This window comes from Elephas maximus, chromosome 26 (genome assembly GCF_024166365.1).
Source record: "Elephas maximus indicus isolate mEleMax1 chromosome 26, mEleMax1 primary haplotype, whole genome shotgun sequence".
NCBI classification, from domain to species: Eukaryota; Metazoa; Chordata; class Mammalia; order Proboscidea; family Elephantidae; genus Elephas; species Elephas maximus.
Genome location: NC_064844.1, coordinates 6,989,252 through 7,006,103, shown reverse-complemented (window position 1 = coordinate 7,006,103; position 16,852 = coordinate 6,989,252). Strand labels below are relative to the sequence as shown.

Sequence of the window (16,852 nt, the reverse complement as noted above, 5' to 3'; positions counted from 1 at the left end):
AGGATCATATATCCAGCAAAACTCTCTCTGAAATATGAAGGAGAAATTAAGATATTTACAGATAAACACAAGTTTAGAGAATTTGCAAAAACCAAACCAAGGCTACAAGAAATGCTAAAGGAGATTGTTTGGTCAGATGACCAATAATATCAGGTACCGGCACAATACAAGGTCACAAAACAGAACGTCCTGATATCAACTCAAATAGAGAAAGCACAAAAACAAGCAAATTAAGATTAATTCTAATAAATAAATAAAATAATACACATAACAGGGAATCATGGAAGTCAACAGGTAAAAGATCACAATAATTAAAAAGAGGGATTAAATACAGGAGGCATTGAACTGCCAGATGGAGAGTGATACAAGGCGATATAGAACGATACAAGCTAGGTTTTTACTTAGAAAAATAGGGGTAAATAATAAGGTAACCACAAAAAGGAATATCAACTCCATAACTCAAGAAAAAAGCCAAGAAAAACGTAACGACTCAACTAACATAAAGTTAAACATTATGAAAATGAGGATCTCACAATCTACTAAGAAAAACGTCTCAGCACAAAAAAGTATGTGGAAAAATGAAATGGCCAACAACACACATGAAAAGGCATCAAAATGACAGCACTAAAAACTTATTTATCTATAATTACGCTGAATGTAAATGGACTAAATGCACCAATAAAGAGACAGAGAGTCACGGACTGGATAAAGAAACACGATCCATCTATATGCTGCCTACAAGAGACACACCTTAGACTTAGAGACACAAACAAACTAAAACTCAAAGGATGGAAAAAAATATATCAAGCAAACAATAAGCAAAAAAGAAGAGGAGTAGCAATATTAATTTCTGACAAAATAGACTTTAGACTTAAATCCACCACAAAGGATAAAGAAGGACACTATATAATGATAAAAGGGACAATTGATCAGGAAGACATAACCATATTAAATATTTATGCACCCAATGACAGGGCTGCAAGATACATAAATCAAATTTTAACAGAATTGAAAAGTGAGATAGACACCTCCACATTTATAGTAGGAGACTTCAACACACCACTTTCGGAGAAGGACAGGACATCCAGTAAGAAGCTCAATAGAGACACGGAAGACCTACTTACAACAATCAACCAACTTGACCTCATTGACTTATACAGAACTCTCCACCCAACTGCTGCAAAATATGCTTTTTTTTCTAGCGCACATGGAACATTCTCTAGAATAGACCACATATTAGGTCACAAAACAAATCTGTGCAGAGTCCAAAACATCGAAATATTACAAAGCATCTTCTCAGACCACAAGGCAATGAAACTAGAAATCAATGACAGAAAAACTAGGGAAAAGAAATCAAATACTTGGAAAAGGAACAATACCCTCCTGAAAAAAGACTGGGTTATAGAAGACATCAAGGAGGGAATAAGGAAATTCATAGAATGCAACGAGAATGAAAATACTTCCTATCAAAACCTCTGGGACACAGCAAAAGCAGTGCTCAGAGGTCAACTTGTATCGATAAATGCACACATACATAAAGACGAAAGAGCCAAAATCAGAGAACTGTCCCGACAACTTGAACAAATAGAAAGTGAGCAACAAAAGAACCCATCAGGCACCAGAAGAAAACAAATAATAAAAATTAGAGCTGAACTAAATGAATTAGAGAACAGAAAAACAATTGAAAGAATTAACAAAGCCAAAAGCTGGTTCTTTGAAAAAATTAACAAAATTGATAAACCATTGGCTAGACTGACTAAAGAAATACAGGAAAGGAAACAAATAACCTGAATAAGAAACGAGAAGGACCACATCACAACAGAGCCAAATGAAATTAAAAGAATCATTTCAGATTACTACGAAAAATTGTACTCTAACAAATTTGAAAACCTAGAAGAAATGGATAAATTCTTGGAAAAACACGACCTACCTAAACTAACACATTCAGAAGTAGAACAACTAAATAGACCCATAACAAAAAAAGAGATTGAAACGGTAATCAAAAAACTTCCAACAAAAAAAAGTCCTGGCCCAGACGGCTTCACTGCAGAGTTCTACCAAACCTTCAGAGAAGACTTAACACCACTACTACTGAAGGTATTTCAAAGCATAGAAAAAGACAGAATACTACCCAACTCATTCTATGAAGCTACCATCTCCCTGATACCAAAACCAGGTAAAGACATTACAAAAAAAGAAAATTATAGACCTATATCCCTCATGAACATAGATGCAAAAATCCTCAACAAAATTCTAGCCAATAGAATCCAACAACACATCAAAAAAATAATTCACCCTGATCAAGTGGGATTTATACCAGGTATGCAAGGCTGGTTTAATATCAGAAAAACCATTAATGTAATCCATCACATAAATAAAACAAAAGATAAAAACCACATGATCTTATCAATAGATGCAGAAAAGGCATTTGACAAAGTTCAACACCCATTTATGATAAAAACTCTTACCAAAATAGGAATTGAAGGAAAATTCCTCAACATAATAAAGGGCATCTATGCAAAGCCAACAGCCAATATCACTCTAAATGGAGAGAACCTGAAAGCATTTCCCTTGAGAACAGGAACCAGACAAGGATGCCCTTTATCACCGCTCTTATTCAACATCGTACTTGAAGTCCTAGCCAGGGCAATTAGGCTAGACAAAGAAATAAAGGGTATCCGGATTGGCAAGGAGGAAGTAAAGCTATCACTATTTGCAGATGACATGATCGTATACACGGAAAACCCTAAGGAATCCTCCAGAAAACTACTGAAACTAATAGAAGAGTTTGGCAGAGTCTCAGGTTATAAAATAAACATACAAAAATCACTTGGATTCCTCTACATCAACAAAAAGAACACCGAAGAGGAAATAATCAAATCAATACCATTCACAGTAGCCCCCAGGAAGATAAAATACTTAGGAATAAATCTTACCAAGGATGTAAAAGACCTGTACAAAGAAAACTACAAAGCTCTACTACGAGAAATTCAAAAGGACATACTTAAGTGGAAAAACATACCCTGCTCATGGATAGGAAGACTTAAGATAGTAAAAATGTCTATTCTACCAAAAGCCATCTATACATATAACACACTTCCGATCCAAATTCCAATGTCATATTTTAAGGGGATAGAGAAACAAATCACCAATTTCATATGGAAGGGAAAGAACCCCCGGATAAGCAAAACATTACTGAAAAAGAAGAACAAAGTGGGAGGCCTCACTCTACCTGATTTCAGAACCTATTATACAGTCACAGTAGTCAAAACAGCCTGGTATTGGTACAACAACAGGCACATAGACCAATGGAACAGAATTGAGAATCCAGATATAAATCCATCCACGTATGAGCAGCTGATATTTGACAAAAGACCAGTGTCAGTTAACTGGGGAAAAGATAGTCTTTTTAACAAATGGTGCTGGCATAACTGGATATCCATTTGCAAAAAAATGAAACAGGACCCATACCTCACACCATGCACAAAAACTAACTCCAAGTGGATCAAAGACCTAAACATAAAGACTAAAATGATAAAGATCATGGAAGAAAAAATAGGGACAACCCTAGGAGCCCTAATACAGGGCACAAACAGAATACAAAACATTACCAAAAATGATGAAGAGAAACCAGATAACTGGGAGCTCCTAAAAATCAAACACCTATGCTCATCTAAAGACTTCACCAAAAGAGTAAAAAGACCACCTACAGACTGGTAAAGAATTCTCAGCTATGACATCTCAGACCAGCGCCTGATCTCTAAAATCTACATGATTCTGTCAAAACTCAACCACAAAAAGACAAACAACCCAATCAAGAAGTAGGCAAAGGATATGAACACACATTTCACTAAAGAAGATATTCAGGCAGCCAACAGATACATGAGAAAATGCTCCCGATCATTAGCCATTAGAGAAATGCCAATTAAAACTACGATGAGATTCCATCTCACACCAACTAGACTGGCATTAATCCAAAAAACACAAAATAATAAATGTTGGAGAGGCTGCGGAGAGATTGGAACTCTCATACACTGCTGGTGGGAATGTAAAATGGTACAACCACTTTGGAAATCCATCTGGTGTTATCTTAAACAGTTAGAAATAGAACTACCATACAACCCAGAAATCCCACTCCTCGGAATATACCCTAGAGATACAAGAGCCTTCACACAAACAGATATATGCACACCCATGTTTATTGCAGCTCTGTTTACAATAGCAAAAAGTTGGAAGCAACCAAGGTGTCCATCAACGGATGAATGGGTAAATAAATTGTGGTATATTCACACAATGGAATACTACGCATTGATAAAGAACAGTGACGAATCTCTGAAACATTTCATAACATGGAGGAATCTGGAAGGCATTATGCTGAGCGAAATGTGTCAGAGGCAAAAAGACAAATATTGTATAAGACCACTATTACAAGATCTTGAGAAATAGAAAAAACTGAGAAGAACACATACTTTTGTGGTTACGAAGGGGGGAGGGAGGGAGGGAGGGAGAGGGTTTTTTATTGATCAATCAGTAGATAAGAACTGCTTTGGGTGAAGGGAAAGACAACACTCAATACAAGGAAGGTCAGCCTAACTGGACTGGACTAAAAGCAAAGAGGTTTCTGGGATAAAATGAATGCTTCAAAGGTCAGCGGAGCAGGGGCAGGGGTCTGGGGAACATGGTTTGAGGGGTCTTCTAAGTCAATTGGCAAAATAATTCTATTATGAAAACATTCTGCATCCCACTTTGAAATGTGGCGTCTGGGGTCCTAAATGCTAACAAGCGGCCATCTAAGATGCATCAATTGATCTCAACCCACCTGGAGCAAAGGAAAATTTTGAACACCAAGGTCACACGACAACTAAGAACCCAAGAGACAGAAAGGGCCACATGATCCAGAGACCTACATCATCCTGAGACCAGAAGAACTAGTTGGTGCCCGGCCACAATCGATGACTGCCGTGTCAGAGAGCACAACAGAGAACTCCTGAGGGAGCAGGAGATCAGTGGGATGCAGACCCCAAATTCTCATAAAAAGACCATACTTAATGGTCTGACTGCGACTAGAGAAATCCCGGCGGCAATGCTCCCCAGACCTTCTGTTGGCACAGGACAGGAACCATCCCTGAAGACAACTCATCAGACATGAAAGGGACTGGTCGGGGGGGGGGGGGTGGGGAGAGATGCTGATGAAGAGTGAGCTAATTAAATCAGGTGGACACTGGAGAGTGTGTTGGCAACTCTTGACTGGAGGGGGGATGGGAAGATAGAGAGAGAGGGAAGCCGGCAAAATTGTCACGAAACGAGAGACTGAAAGGGCTGACTCAATAGGGGGAGAGCAAGTGGGAGAAGGGAGTAAGATGTATGTAAACTTACATGTGACAGACTGATTGGATTTGTAAATGTTCACTTGAAGCTTAATAAAAGTTAATTAAAAAAAAAAGTTCGGCATTTCACATGAAAAAAAAAAAAAAAGAATAGATTTGATGCATTAATGACCGAAGGCCAGATGAGTTGTGGAATGACATCAAGGACATCATACATGAAGAAAGCAAGAGGTCATTAAAAAGACAGGAAAGAAAGAAAAGACAAAAAAAGATGTTAGAAGAGACTCTGAAAGTTGCTCTTGAACATAGAGCAGCTAAAGCGAAAGAAAGAAATGATGAAGTAAGAGAGCTGAACAGAAGATTTCAAAGGGCAGCTAGAGAAGTAAAGTATTATAATGAAATGTGCAAAGGCCTAGAGATAGAAAACCAAAAAGAAGAACACTCTCTGCATTTCTCAAGCTGCAAGAACTGAAGAAAAAAATCAAGCCTCAAGTGGCAATAATGAAGGATTCCATGGGGAAACTATTAAATGACACAGGAAGCATCAAAAGATGATGGAAGGAACACACAGAGTCGCTGTACCAAAAAGAAATGGTCGACATTCAAGTATTTCAGGAGGCAGCATCTGATCAAGAACCGATGGTACTGAAGGAAGAGGTACAAACTGTCCTGAAGACACTGGCAAAAAACAAGCCTCCAGAAATTGACAGGGTATCAGTTAAGATGCTCCAACAAATGGATGCAGCACTGAAAGTGCTCACTTGTCTATGCCAAGAAATTTGGAAGACAGCTACCTGGCCAACTGACTGGAAGAGATTCATACTTGTACCCATTCCCAAGAAAGGTGTTCCAACTGAATGCGGAAATTATCAAACAATATTAATACCACACACAAGTAAAACTTTGCTGAAGATAATTAAAAAGTGTTTGTAGAAGGACATCAACAGGGAACTGCCAGAAATTCAAGCTGGATTCAGAAGAGGGCGTGGAACCAGGGGTATCACTGCTGATGTCAGATGGATTCTGGCTGAAAGCAGAGAATACCGGAAAGATGTTTACCTGTGTTGTATTGACTATGCTAAGGCATTCAACTGTGTGGATCATAACAAATTATGGATAACATTGCGAAGAATAGGAATTCTAGAACACTTAATTGTGCTCATGAAGAACCTGTACTTAAACCAAAAGGCAGTCGTTCAAACAGAACAAGAGGATACTGCGTGGTTTAAAGTCAGGAAAGGTGTGCGTCAGTCAGGGTTGTATCCTTTCACCATACTTAATCAATCTGTATGCTGAGCAGATAATCTGAGAAGCTGGACTATATGCAGAAGAACAAGGCATCGGGATTGGAGGAAGACTCACTAACAACATGCAATATGCAGATAACACAACCTTGCTTGCCGAAAGTGAAGAGGACTTGAAGCACTTATTGATGAAGATCAAAGACTAGAGCCTTCAGTATGGATTACGCCTCAACATGAAGAAAACAAAAACCCTCACAACTGGACCAATGAGCAACATCATGATAAAAGGAGAAAAGATTGAAGTTGTCAAGGATTTTATTTTACTTGGATCCACAATCAACACCACAGAAGCAGCAAGTCAAGAAATCAAAAAATGCATTGCATGGGGCAAATCTGCTGCAGAAGATCTCTTTAAAGTGTTAAAAAGCAAAGATGTCACTTTAAGGACTAAGGTGTGCCTGACCCAAGCCATGGTGTTTTCAACTGCCTCATATGCATATGAAAGCTGGACAATGAATAAGGAAGACCAAAGAAGAATTGATGCCTTGGGATTATGGCATTGGAGATGAATATTGAATATACTATGAACTACCAGAAGACCAAACAAATCTGTCTTGGAAGAAGTACAGCCAGAATGCTCCTTTGAAGCGAGGATGGCAAGACTTTGTCTCACATACTTTCGACATATTACCAGGAGGGACCAGTCCCTGGAGAAGGATATCATGCTTGGTAAAGTAGAGGGTCAGCGGAAAAGAAGACCCTCAACAATGGGCTCAAGCACAACAACGAGTGTGAGGACAGCCCAGGACCAGGCAGTGTTTTGTTCTGTTGTACACAGGGTCACTATGAGTCAAAATTGACGCTACAGCACCTAACAACAGTCACAATTTTATATTTTTTGAAAGTGTAACTAGTTCCTTCCACTAAACGCGAGATGATCGTTCAACTTCACTTGAAATCCTCCGGTATGCAGTCAGCGATGTCATTAGGGTTGGTGTCACCCAGTGTGGTAACTCATGGTGTCTTCTCCCTCGTCCCATGGACTACACAGAATCCTTAGTAATGTTTTTTGTAAATCGTAATTCCTGTATATCAGTCTTTCTTTTCCTTTTATTACTACTTCACTGTGAAAAAAGTTACTGATGTAGGTTCACAAATACTAATTACCACACTGTTGTAGCTAAAACATCAGAAAAATCTGACAAAATCTGTGAGTATAAAAACACTGGCAGCACCAAAAACAGCAGCACGTGCTTACAGTGTGTGCAGATGAAACCATGAGATTCGAAGCATCGCGGTAAGTGGATGATAACGACAGCTCTGACCAGAGGGCATTAGAAGGTTCGAGAAGTAAATTAGCATAGAGTTTAGCCTTGATACCTGTAAGATGGGCTTACCAAATATGTTTTTGTTATAACTAACTACAGGGATAGTTTTGTAAAAAATAATAAATTTCTGCTGAAACATTGCATGAAAAATTTACAGACTCATTTTGGTGTCACCCCCTTTCACAGTGTCACCTAGTGCAGTCCACATCCCCTGCACCTCCCTAGGGACCACACTGTATGGAGTAGAAGGAGCCCTGATGGTGCAGTGGTTAAGTGCTTGGCTGCTAACTGAAAGGTCAGCGATTCGAACCCACCAGCTGCTCCTCAGGAGAAAAGACCTGACAATCTGCTCCAGTAAAGATGACAGCCTTGGAAACACTACGGGGCAGTTGTACTCTGTCCTACAGGATCACTAGGAGTCAGAATCTCCTCAAGGCACAGAACAACACTATGATAGTCAATTACCTCAAGACATAGTCTCTTCTGTTAAAATCAAATCTGCCTTCCTAAATGTCTACATCTTGATTCTGCCTATGGATAAACAAGGAGAAAAATCTACTCATCTCTAGTCATAATCCTTAAAGGTTTTGAATACAATTATCTACTCTTAAAGTCTTTTCTCCTGGATGAATATCTGCAATCATCATACAAACCTCTCAACACCCTGGATGAATTCCAGGTGCACTCCAGTTTCTGAAGACCTGAAACCAGTGAATGCTGATATCCACAGGAATCAACAATATTCGCCAGGAAGTAATAGATAACAGTCTTTCCATATTATACCAAACCCAAACAAAAAAATACCAAAAGTGGAGCCCCATATTACACCAGCATTTTAAACTTCAGACAGCACCATAATAACCAGGCCAAAACCCCACACCAGGAGAACCTGTTAAAACACTGACTGTTGGGCTCTTCCCCTAGTTTCTGATTCAGCAGGTCGGAAGTGGGGCCTCAGGATATGTGTTTCTGTCGGGTTCCCAGGTGACGCTGATGTTGACGGAGGAACTACACTTTAAGAAGCATTATGCCACTGGTTTATATAATCCAGCTAGACTGTAACTCTTTTCATCTTTTACAGTTATTTAAACCTTCTCTTTCCTTTGTATCTGCCTAGAGTACTAGCTAAAATTGTTTGTATAGCATACACTTGGTAAATGCACACATATCAGCACATGTATGTTAATTTCTATAATAGGTACTAATTGGAATATCTCAAATATTTTAAACAAAATACAATACCTGGAATAGGTTTTGAAGGATCTTTGGAGAAAGTACAATATTTTACTTCTTTCTTTTCGTACTCTGCTCTAAGTTGCTTCATTTCCTCTATTTGCATTTGAATCCTTGAGGAATTATTTTCAACAACCCTCATTCTGAAAAATAGAAAAGCTTTCTTATATTTCCTTCAACTAAGTAAATTCTTAGATCACAAAATTTAAAGTAAAACAGGTTAAGTCATTGCTTTATTTTAGCTAATTGAACTTTTATGGACTACGTGGAAGTTTACGAAACAATGCCCTGAGAAAGTTAATCTCACAAGTGAAGAGTGGTGTTCTTTCAGAGAATCAATAAAATCTCGTACTCAGATTCCAAACCCTACGGGAAATGTATAAATGTTAAACATAATAATTTGGTCACAAAGTGCCATGTCTACTCTCATTTCAGAAGGGCGGCAAGAAATATACAACAGATAGAGAACATAAGTGCTTTATAAGCTCCCAGAACATCTGTAACCTCATTTTTTTTTTTTTTTTTTTGTAACTAACGTGTGCCTCGTGGCTAAGAGCAGTAACACTCTTGAAACAAAACTAAAGTTTGTTCTTGTTTTCAGGCAGCAAGGAAGATGAAATACGACAGAGAAAACAAACCTGAGTGAGATGTGAGCATTTTTTCTTGTGCGTATTGACCACCTGGATATCCTCTTTTGTGAATTACCTGTTCAAGCCTTTTGCTCGTGTGAGGTCTTTTTTTCTCACTCATTTATAGGAGTGCTTTATGTATTCTTTCTACTACTCCTTTTTCATATATATTTATCACACGTTGTGGCTTAGCTTTTTTTTTTCACTCTCTGAATGGTCTTTTGATGAACAGAGGCCTTCATTTTAATGATGTCTAATTTATCCATTTTCTTTTTCTTTTTTAAACAAAAACATCCTTTATTCTTGTCTACTTCTTAGTAACATCATTTACCTTGGTCCAGCTACGCACACTCCACTCACATTGTGTTACCTTTCCCATCACCCAAAATAACAAGTGTCTACTATCTAAGAGAGTGATTCCCTCTCTCTCCCCACTCGTCCCTGCTAACAACCAATGAACGCCAGTTTCTGTATGTTACCTCTTCTTGTCTATTCATAAAAGTGAGAGCATACAAATTTTGTACTTTCGTGATTGACTTATTTCCCTCAGCATAATGTTCTCCAGATTCATATGTTATGTTTCAAAACCTCATCATTATTTCGTATGTGCCACATTTTATCTGTTCATCTGTTAATTGGCACTTAGATTGTTTCCATCTTTCTGCTGTTGCGAATAGTGCTGCAATGAACATAGGTGTGCATATGTCTAGTTGTGTCTTTAGTATTAGATCACTAGCATATATACGTAGAAGTGGGATTGCTGAATCATAAGGTAGTTTTCTCATTTTTTCATAGTGGTTGTACTATTTTACAATCCTTCTAGCAGTGGACTAGGGTTCCAATCTCTCCAACATCCTCACCAGCATTTGCTTCTTTTTTTTTTCAATGTCATTTTAGCAGGGTGATTAGCTTCTCTCTAATGGCTAATAAGGAAACTCTGGTGGTATAGTAGTTAAGAGCTATGGCTGCCAACCAAAAGGTCAACAGTTCAAACCTACCAGGCACTCCTTGGAAACCCTGTGGGGCAGTTCTACTCTAACCTGTAGGGTCACTATGAGTCAGAATCAACTTGATGGCAATGGGTTTTCTGGTTTAATGGCTAATAAGGAGCCCTGGTGCTGCAGTGGTGAAGAGTTCAGCTGTTAACCAAAAGGTTGGCAGTGCAAATCCACCAGCCACTCCTTGGAAACCCTATGGAGCAATTATACTCTGTCCCATAGGGTCACTATGAGTCAGAATCAACCTGATGACAACGGATTTGTTTTTTTTTTTTTTTTAAATGGCTAATAATCACAAGTGTCTTTTCATGTGTTTGTTGGCCACTTGAATGTCCTCTTTAGCGAAGTGTCTGTTCATGTCCTTTGCCCATTTTTTACTTGGGTTGTTTGTCCTTTTGTTGTTGAGTTGTTGACATTTTCTATACATTTTAGAGATTAGACATTTATCGGAGGAGTCATTTCCCAAGATTTTTTTCCTAGTCTGTAGGTTGTCTTTTTACTCTTTTGATAAAATCTTTTGATGAGCTTAAGTATTTAATTTTTATAAAGTCCCAGTTATCTAATTTGTCTTCTGCTGTTCATGCATTTATAGTTGTAATTGATAGGTTTTATTATTTTGTTTTTTAATAATAGGTCCCATTCTATGTTTTCTACCAAGAACTTTATAGTTTTGGGTTTAACTTTTAGGTCTTTGATCCATTCAATTTTTGTTATAAGTACTTTTTGAGTCCCATTTAAAAAATTAAAAAAAAAAAGTTTTGCCTACTTCAAATTCATGAAAATATATCACCATGTTTACCTTTTACATTTAGTTCCATGATCCATCTCGAATTATTTTTTATGTATGGTATGAAACTGAGGGGCATGGCTCATTTTTTCCCTTATATAGATATGCAACTGTCATGCACATTTATTGAAAAGACCATCCTTTCCCCCCAGTGAACTGGAGTGGTTGCTTTTGTTATAATTCAAGTGACCATATATATGTAAATTTCTTTCTGGATTCTTTATTCTGTCTCATTGGTCTATTTATCTATTCTTGTGTGAATATTACACTGTTTAAATTATTGTGGCTTTACAGTAAATCTTGATTATCTACTATTTTAAGTGATCCAACTTGGTTCTTCTTCAAGACTGTCTTCGATATTCTAAATCATTTGTATTTCTACACTAAACTTAGAGTCAGTTTGTTGATTTCTACAGAAATATCTGCGCGATTTGCATTGGGACTGCATTAAATCTATACCTCGATTTTGTAATAATAATAATGACATCTTAACAGTACTGAGTATTTTAATTCATTAATGTGATATCTCTCTCCATTTATGTGTATTTTCATTAATATTTTGTAATTTTAGTGTAATTTTATTGTTGAGATCTGGCACATCTTTCATTAGGTTTGTCCAAAATATTACATTTTCTTATGGTATTATTTTATTTTCATTTGCTCAAGCTAACAAAACAGAAATATAATTGGTTTTATATATTGACTTCATTACAGTGACCTTGCTAAATTTGCCTTATTTTCTAAAGTTTTTTTTGTGTGTGGTAAAATACATGTAACAAAAAATTTGCCATCTTCACCGTTTTTAAGTGTACAATTCAGTGACATTAACTATATTCATCATGTTGTGCAACCACCACCCCTAGAGTTTTTCATCACTCTAAACAGAAATTCAGTACCCCTTAAGCAATAACTTCCCATTTCCCCTTCCCACCCACCTCTGGTAACCATGAATAAACTCTGGTCGCTACACATTTGCCTATTCTTGCTATTTCACTTAACTTCAGGTCATACAATATTTGTCCTTTTGTGTCTGGTTTATCTCAGCATGTTTTCAAGGTTCATCCATGTCACAGTATGTATCAGAACTTCTCTTTATGGCTGAATAATAGTCCATAGTATGTATATACAACATTGTGTTTATCTGTTCACCCATTGATGGACAGTGGGGTTGTTTCTACATTGGCTATTGTAAATAATGCTGCAAGGAACATTGGTGTACAAGTACCTGTTTATGTTTCTGCTTTCAATTTTTTTGGATATACCTAGGAGTAGAAATGCTGGGTCATATGGTAATTGTTTAGTTTTTTGAGGAACTGTCAAACTGTTTTCCACAGTGGTTGCACCATTTTACATTCCTACCAGCAATGCATGAGGGTACTGACTTCTTTGTCAATAATTGTTATATTCTATTTTTCTGATAATAACCATTCTAGTAGGTGTGAAGTCATATCTCATTGTGGTTTTAAGCTAATTTCACTTATTAACTCTAAAATGTGACAGTAGATTCCTTTGAATTTTCTGTGTACACAATCAAGTAATCTGTGGATTAAAACACATTTATTTCTTCATTTCTAATCTCTGTATTTAACTCTTTTTCATACTTTATTGCAATAGTTAGGATCTTCAGTATGCTGAATGGAAGTCGTGCAGTAGGTATCCTGTCTTGATCCTAATCCAAGACACAAAGCACCGAAAATTTCACCATTAAGTATGGTGGTAGTTGTAGGTTTTTATAGATACAATTTATCAACTTAAGAAAGCACCCTTCTATTTCTAGTTTGCTTTAAGTTTTTATCATAGATAGGTGTTGAATGCTTTTTCTCCATCTATTGAGCTGGTAATATGGTTTTTCACTTTTATTGCTAAACTTGTAAATAACTTTGATTTTCATATGTCAAACCAGGCTTGCATTCCCTCAATCAATCCCATCTTGGTCATAATGCATTGTTCTTTTTATATATTGATGGATGCAATTTATCAATATTTTCTGTAGAATTTTTGCATCTAAGTTTATGAGTAATATTAGGTTGTAATTTTCTTTCCTCATAAATTCTTGTCAGATTTTAATATCATGGCTATGCTGGAAAGTGTTCCCACTTTATTCTTTGAAAGAGCTTCCCTAAGATTGGTATTATTTCTTCGTTAAGTATGTGAAAAAATTCACCAACGAAGCTACCTAGGCAGGAGTATTCTTTGTGAGAAAAATTTAAATTATGAATTCAATTTCTTTCACATATAAAGAGGTGTTCAGATTTCAATTTCCTCTTAGTTTGGGGGTGTTGTTTTTCAGATGATTTGTACATTTCATCAAAAGTTGTCAAATTTATTGGAATAAAGCTGTTGGCTTTTTTAACAGCAGATGTATTTGTAGTGTTGTTCTCTCGTTTATTCCTGAAATTGCAAATTTGTGTTTTCTCCTCTCTTCTTCTCCAGTCTTGCTAGGAAGTCATCAACTTTATTAATCTTTTCAGAAAACAAAACTTTTGCCTTTACTGATTTATCTCTACTGTATGTGTTCTATTTCATTGATTTCTTTTACCTTTATTATTTTCCTCCTACTTTCTTTGAGTTTTATCTTCTAGCTTCTTGAGATGGACGTTTAGTTCACTGGCTTCAATCTTTGCTTTCGAATACACACATTGAAAGTTTTGTATTTCCCTCTACACACTGCTTTAGTGGCATTTCACACTTTGATAGCTCATCTTTTCATTTTCATTCAAAATATTTTCTTATTTTCATTTCAATTTCTTCTTTGATCCATAGTCATTTGTAAGGATGCTATATTAATTTCAAAACATTTGTAGATTTTCTAGCTATGTCTTTTCATTGTTTTCCAGGAGATATTTATACATGCTGGATACTAGTTCTGTGTTGGTTATATGTGTGATAAAAATCTCCTCCCTCTCTATGGAATGCCTTCTCACTTTTTTGGTGTTTTCTGATGAAGTTTTTATCTTAATACAGTGAGATTTATCAATCTTTTATTTTATAGAGATTTTAGTATGTTCTTTAGGAAGTTCTTCAACATCCACAGTTACAAAAATACACTATAGCATATCATCCCAGAGATTCACAGTTTTGCCCGTTACATATAGCTCTTTAAGCTACCTGGAATTGATTTTGCGTATGACGTGAAGTAGAGGTCCAATGCAATTTTTTCCCCAATGGGGTAACTTTTTCCAAATTGCCTGTCACAAGCGCATTTACGGAATAGTCTGCTCTTTAGTTACTTATCTACAGTGTACTCACTGTCATACACCAAATGTGGATGTACTGGTATGTTGCTGGGCTTTTCATTCTGTTTGGTCAGTCCAGTTGTCTTATCAGCACACTAATATCACACTCTCATAATTATAATTGTCCATATCTGATCTTGCAAGTCCTTCCACTTTATTCTTCTTTAAGAATCAGTTTATTGAGCTCCATTTTTAAAATATCCTGTTGGAATTTTTGTTGAAATTGCACTGAACCTCTTGAGAAAAGAGAATATATTCATAATGTGTAATTTTCAAATTCATGCACATGTTATATCTCTCCACTTATTTATGTCTTTCAATAAGGTTTTATAATTTTATCCATAGAGGTCATGCACATCTCTTCTAAGCTTTATTGCTAGGAAATTCGTATTTCTTATTCTATTGTAAACAGTACCTTTCTCCTTATTTTTAATTTTGTTGCTAATATGTACAAATGCAACTGATTATTATATATTAATTTTATTTCTGGCAACCTTTATTAACTCATGAATTGAGGCTAAATTTTATGAAATGCTTTTCCTGCATTTATTGGAAAGGCCATATAAATTTTAATGCTAATTCATTAGCTAACTTTAAAGCAAACTTGGATCCCAAGATAAACCCAGTTTGGTCAAGATGCATGATTATGAGCGTTATGGGCTGCTGTCATTGAGTGCAAGGGACCTGGTGGCACAATAGTTAAGCACTCAGCTGCTAACCAAAAGGTTGGCAGTTCAAACCTACCCAGAGGCTCTGCAGGAGAAAGACCTAGCCATTTGCTCCCACAAAGATTACAGCCTAGAAAAACCCTAAGGGACAGTTCTACTCTGCATGTGGGCTTGCTATGGGTCAAAAATAGACTCAACAGCACCTAACAACATCATAATTGGGTGTGCTATGTTCTGTTTAGGATTTTTGCATCTGTGCTCAGAAGTGACATAGGGTTTCATTTTCTGTTTTCACACTGCTCTTGTCAGGTGGTAGTATCAAAGTTATGCTAAATTCAAACACAGGAGGAGAACATTTCTTCCTTTCCTGTTCTCTGAAAATCTTGGGGTGAGATTTGAATCATATTTCCTTAAATATTTGAAATATTTCTTACTGAAGCCATCTCTACTTGGAATTTCATTTATGGAAAATTTTAAATTTCTGCTTCTTTTAATGCTTTTTAAGGCTATTATGGTTTCTTTTTCCTTTAGTCAGTGTTGGTAAAATGTATTTTTACCAAGTTTGCCCATTTCACATAAATTTTCAAATTTGTGTTCATTAAATTGTTAATGCTACTCAAATTTTTTAAATGTATGCAGCAGGCAAAATCTTCTATCCTGATATTTGTTGCTATTTTTTTTTTTTTCTTGATCAATTTTGCTAAGATTTGTCAATCTTATTAATCTTTTCAAAGAATGGGTTTGGGGCTTTTCTACCTTTATTGTAGCTTAATTTCTATTTAATTTGTTTTTAATCTTAATCATTTCTTTCCTTTTACTTTTTCTTTAGGTTTGCTTTGCTGTTCTTTTTCTAACTTTAAACTTTTTTGACACTACATGAATCTTAGAACACTTTAACTTCATCTACCACCCTACCAATTTTGTTATCATTGTCATGTATTTTAAATTTTTGAATAATCATTGTTGCTCTATCAAGTTAGAATTTACTTATATTCATCTACACATTTATAATTTTCTTTCCTTTTCATTCTTGCTTCTCAGACCTCCCATATGGGGTCACCATCCTTCTGCCTGAAGTACACACTTCGGAAACATCTTTACTGATATCTGCTGGTAGCAAACATTGCCTGAAAATCTCTTTATTTTGGTCTCCTTCTTGAAACAATTTTCATTGTAAATAACATTCTAATTTGGTAGTTATTTTCATCCAGCTCAATGAATATTGTTTCAACATATTCTGGCTTTCTATTGTTGCCTATGAGAACGTGTCTTAACTGCTCCTTTCTATGGCTACTTTGGAAACCCTGGTGTCATAGTGGTTAAGAGTTTGGCTGCTAATCAAAAGGTGGGCAGTTCAAATTCACCAGGTGCTGCTTGTAAAGCCTATGGGGCAGTTCTACTC

At 36.4% G+C, this 16,852-nt stretch overlaps 1 protein-coding gene across 5 annotated transcripts in view; it reads right to left on the bottom strand.

Moving 5' to 3' along the window:
* CLHC1 (clathrin heavy chain linker domain containing 1) overlaps window positions 1–16,852 on the bottom strand; it is a 52,358-nt gene that overhangs the window by 20,487 nt on the left and 15,019 nt on the right. For all 5 annotated transcript variants that reach the window (XM_049870422.1, XM_049870421.1, XM_049870423.1 and 2 more), the window contains one exon: window positions 9,142–9,275. In XM_049870422.1, coding sequence (XP_049726379.1) covers window positions 9,142–9,275 — 134 coding nt within the window. The remainder of the gene's footprint in view (window positions 1–9,141; window positions 9,276–16,852) is intronic.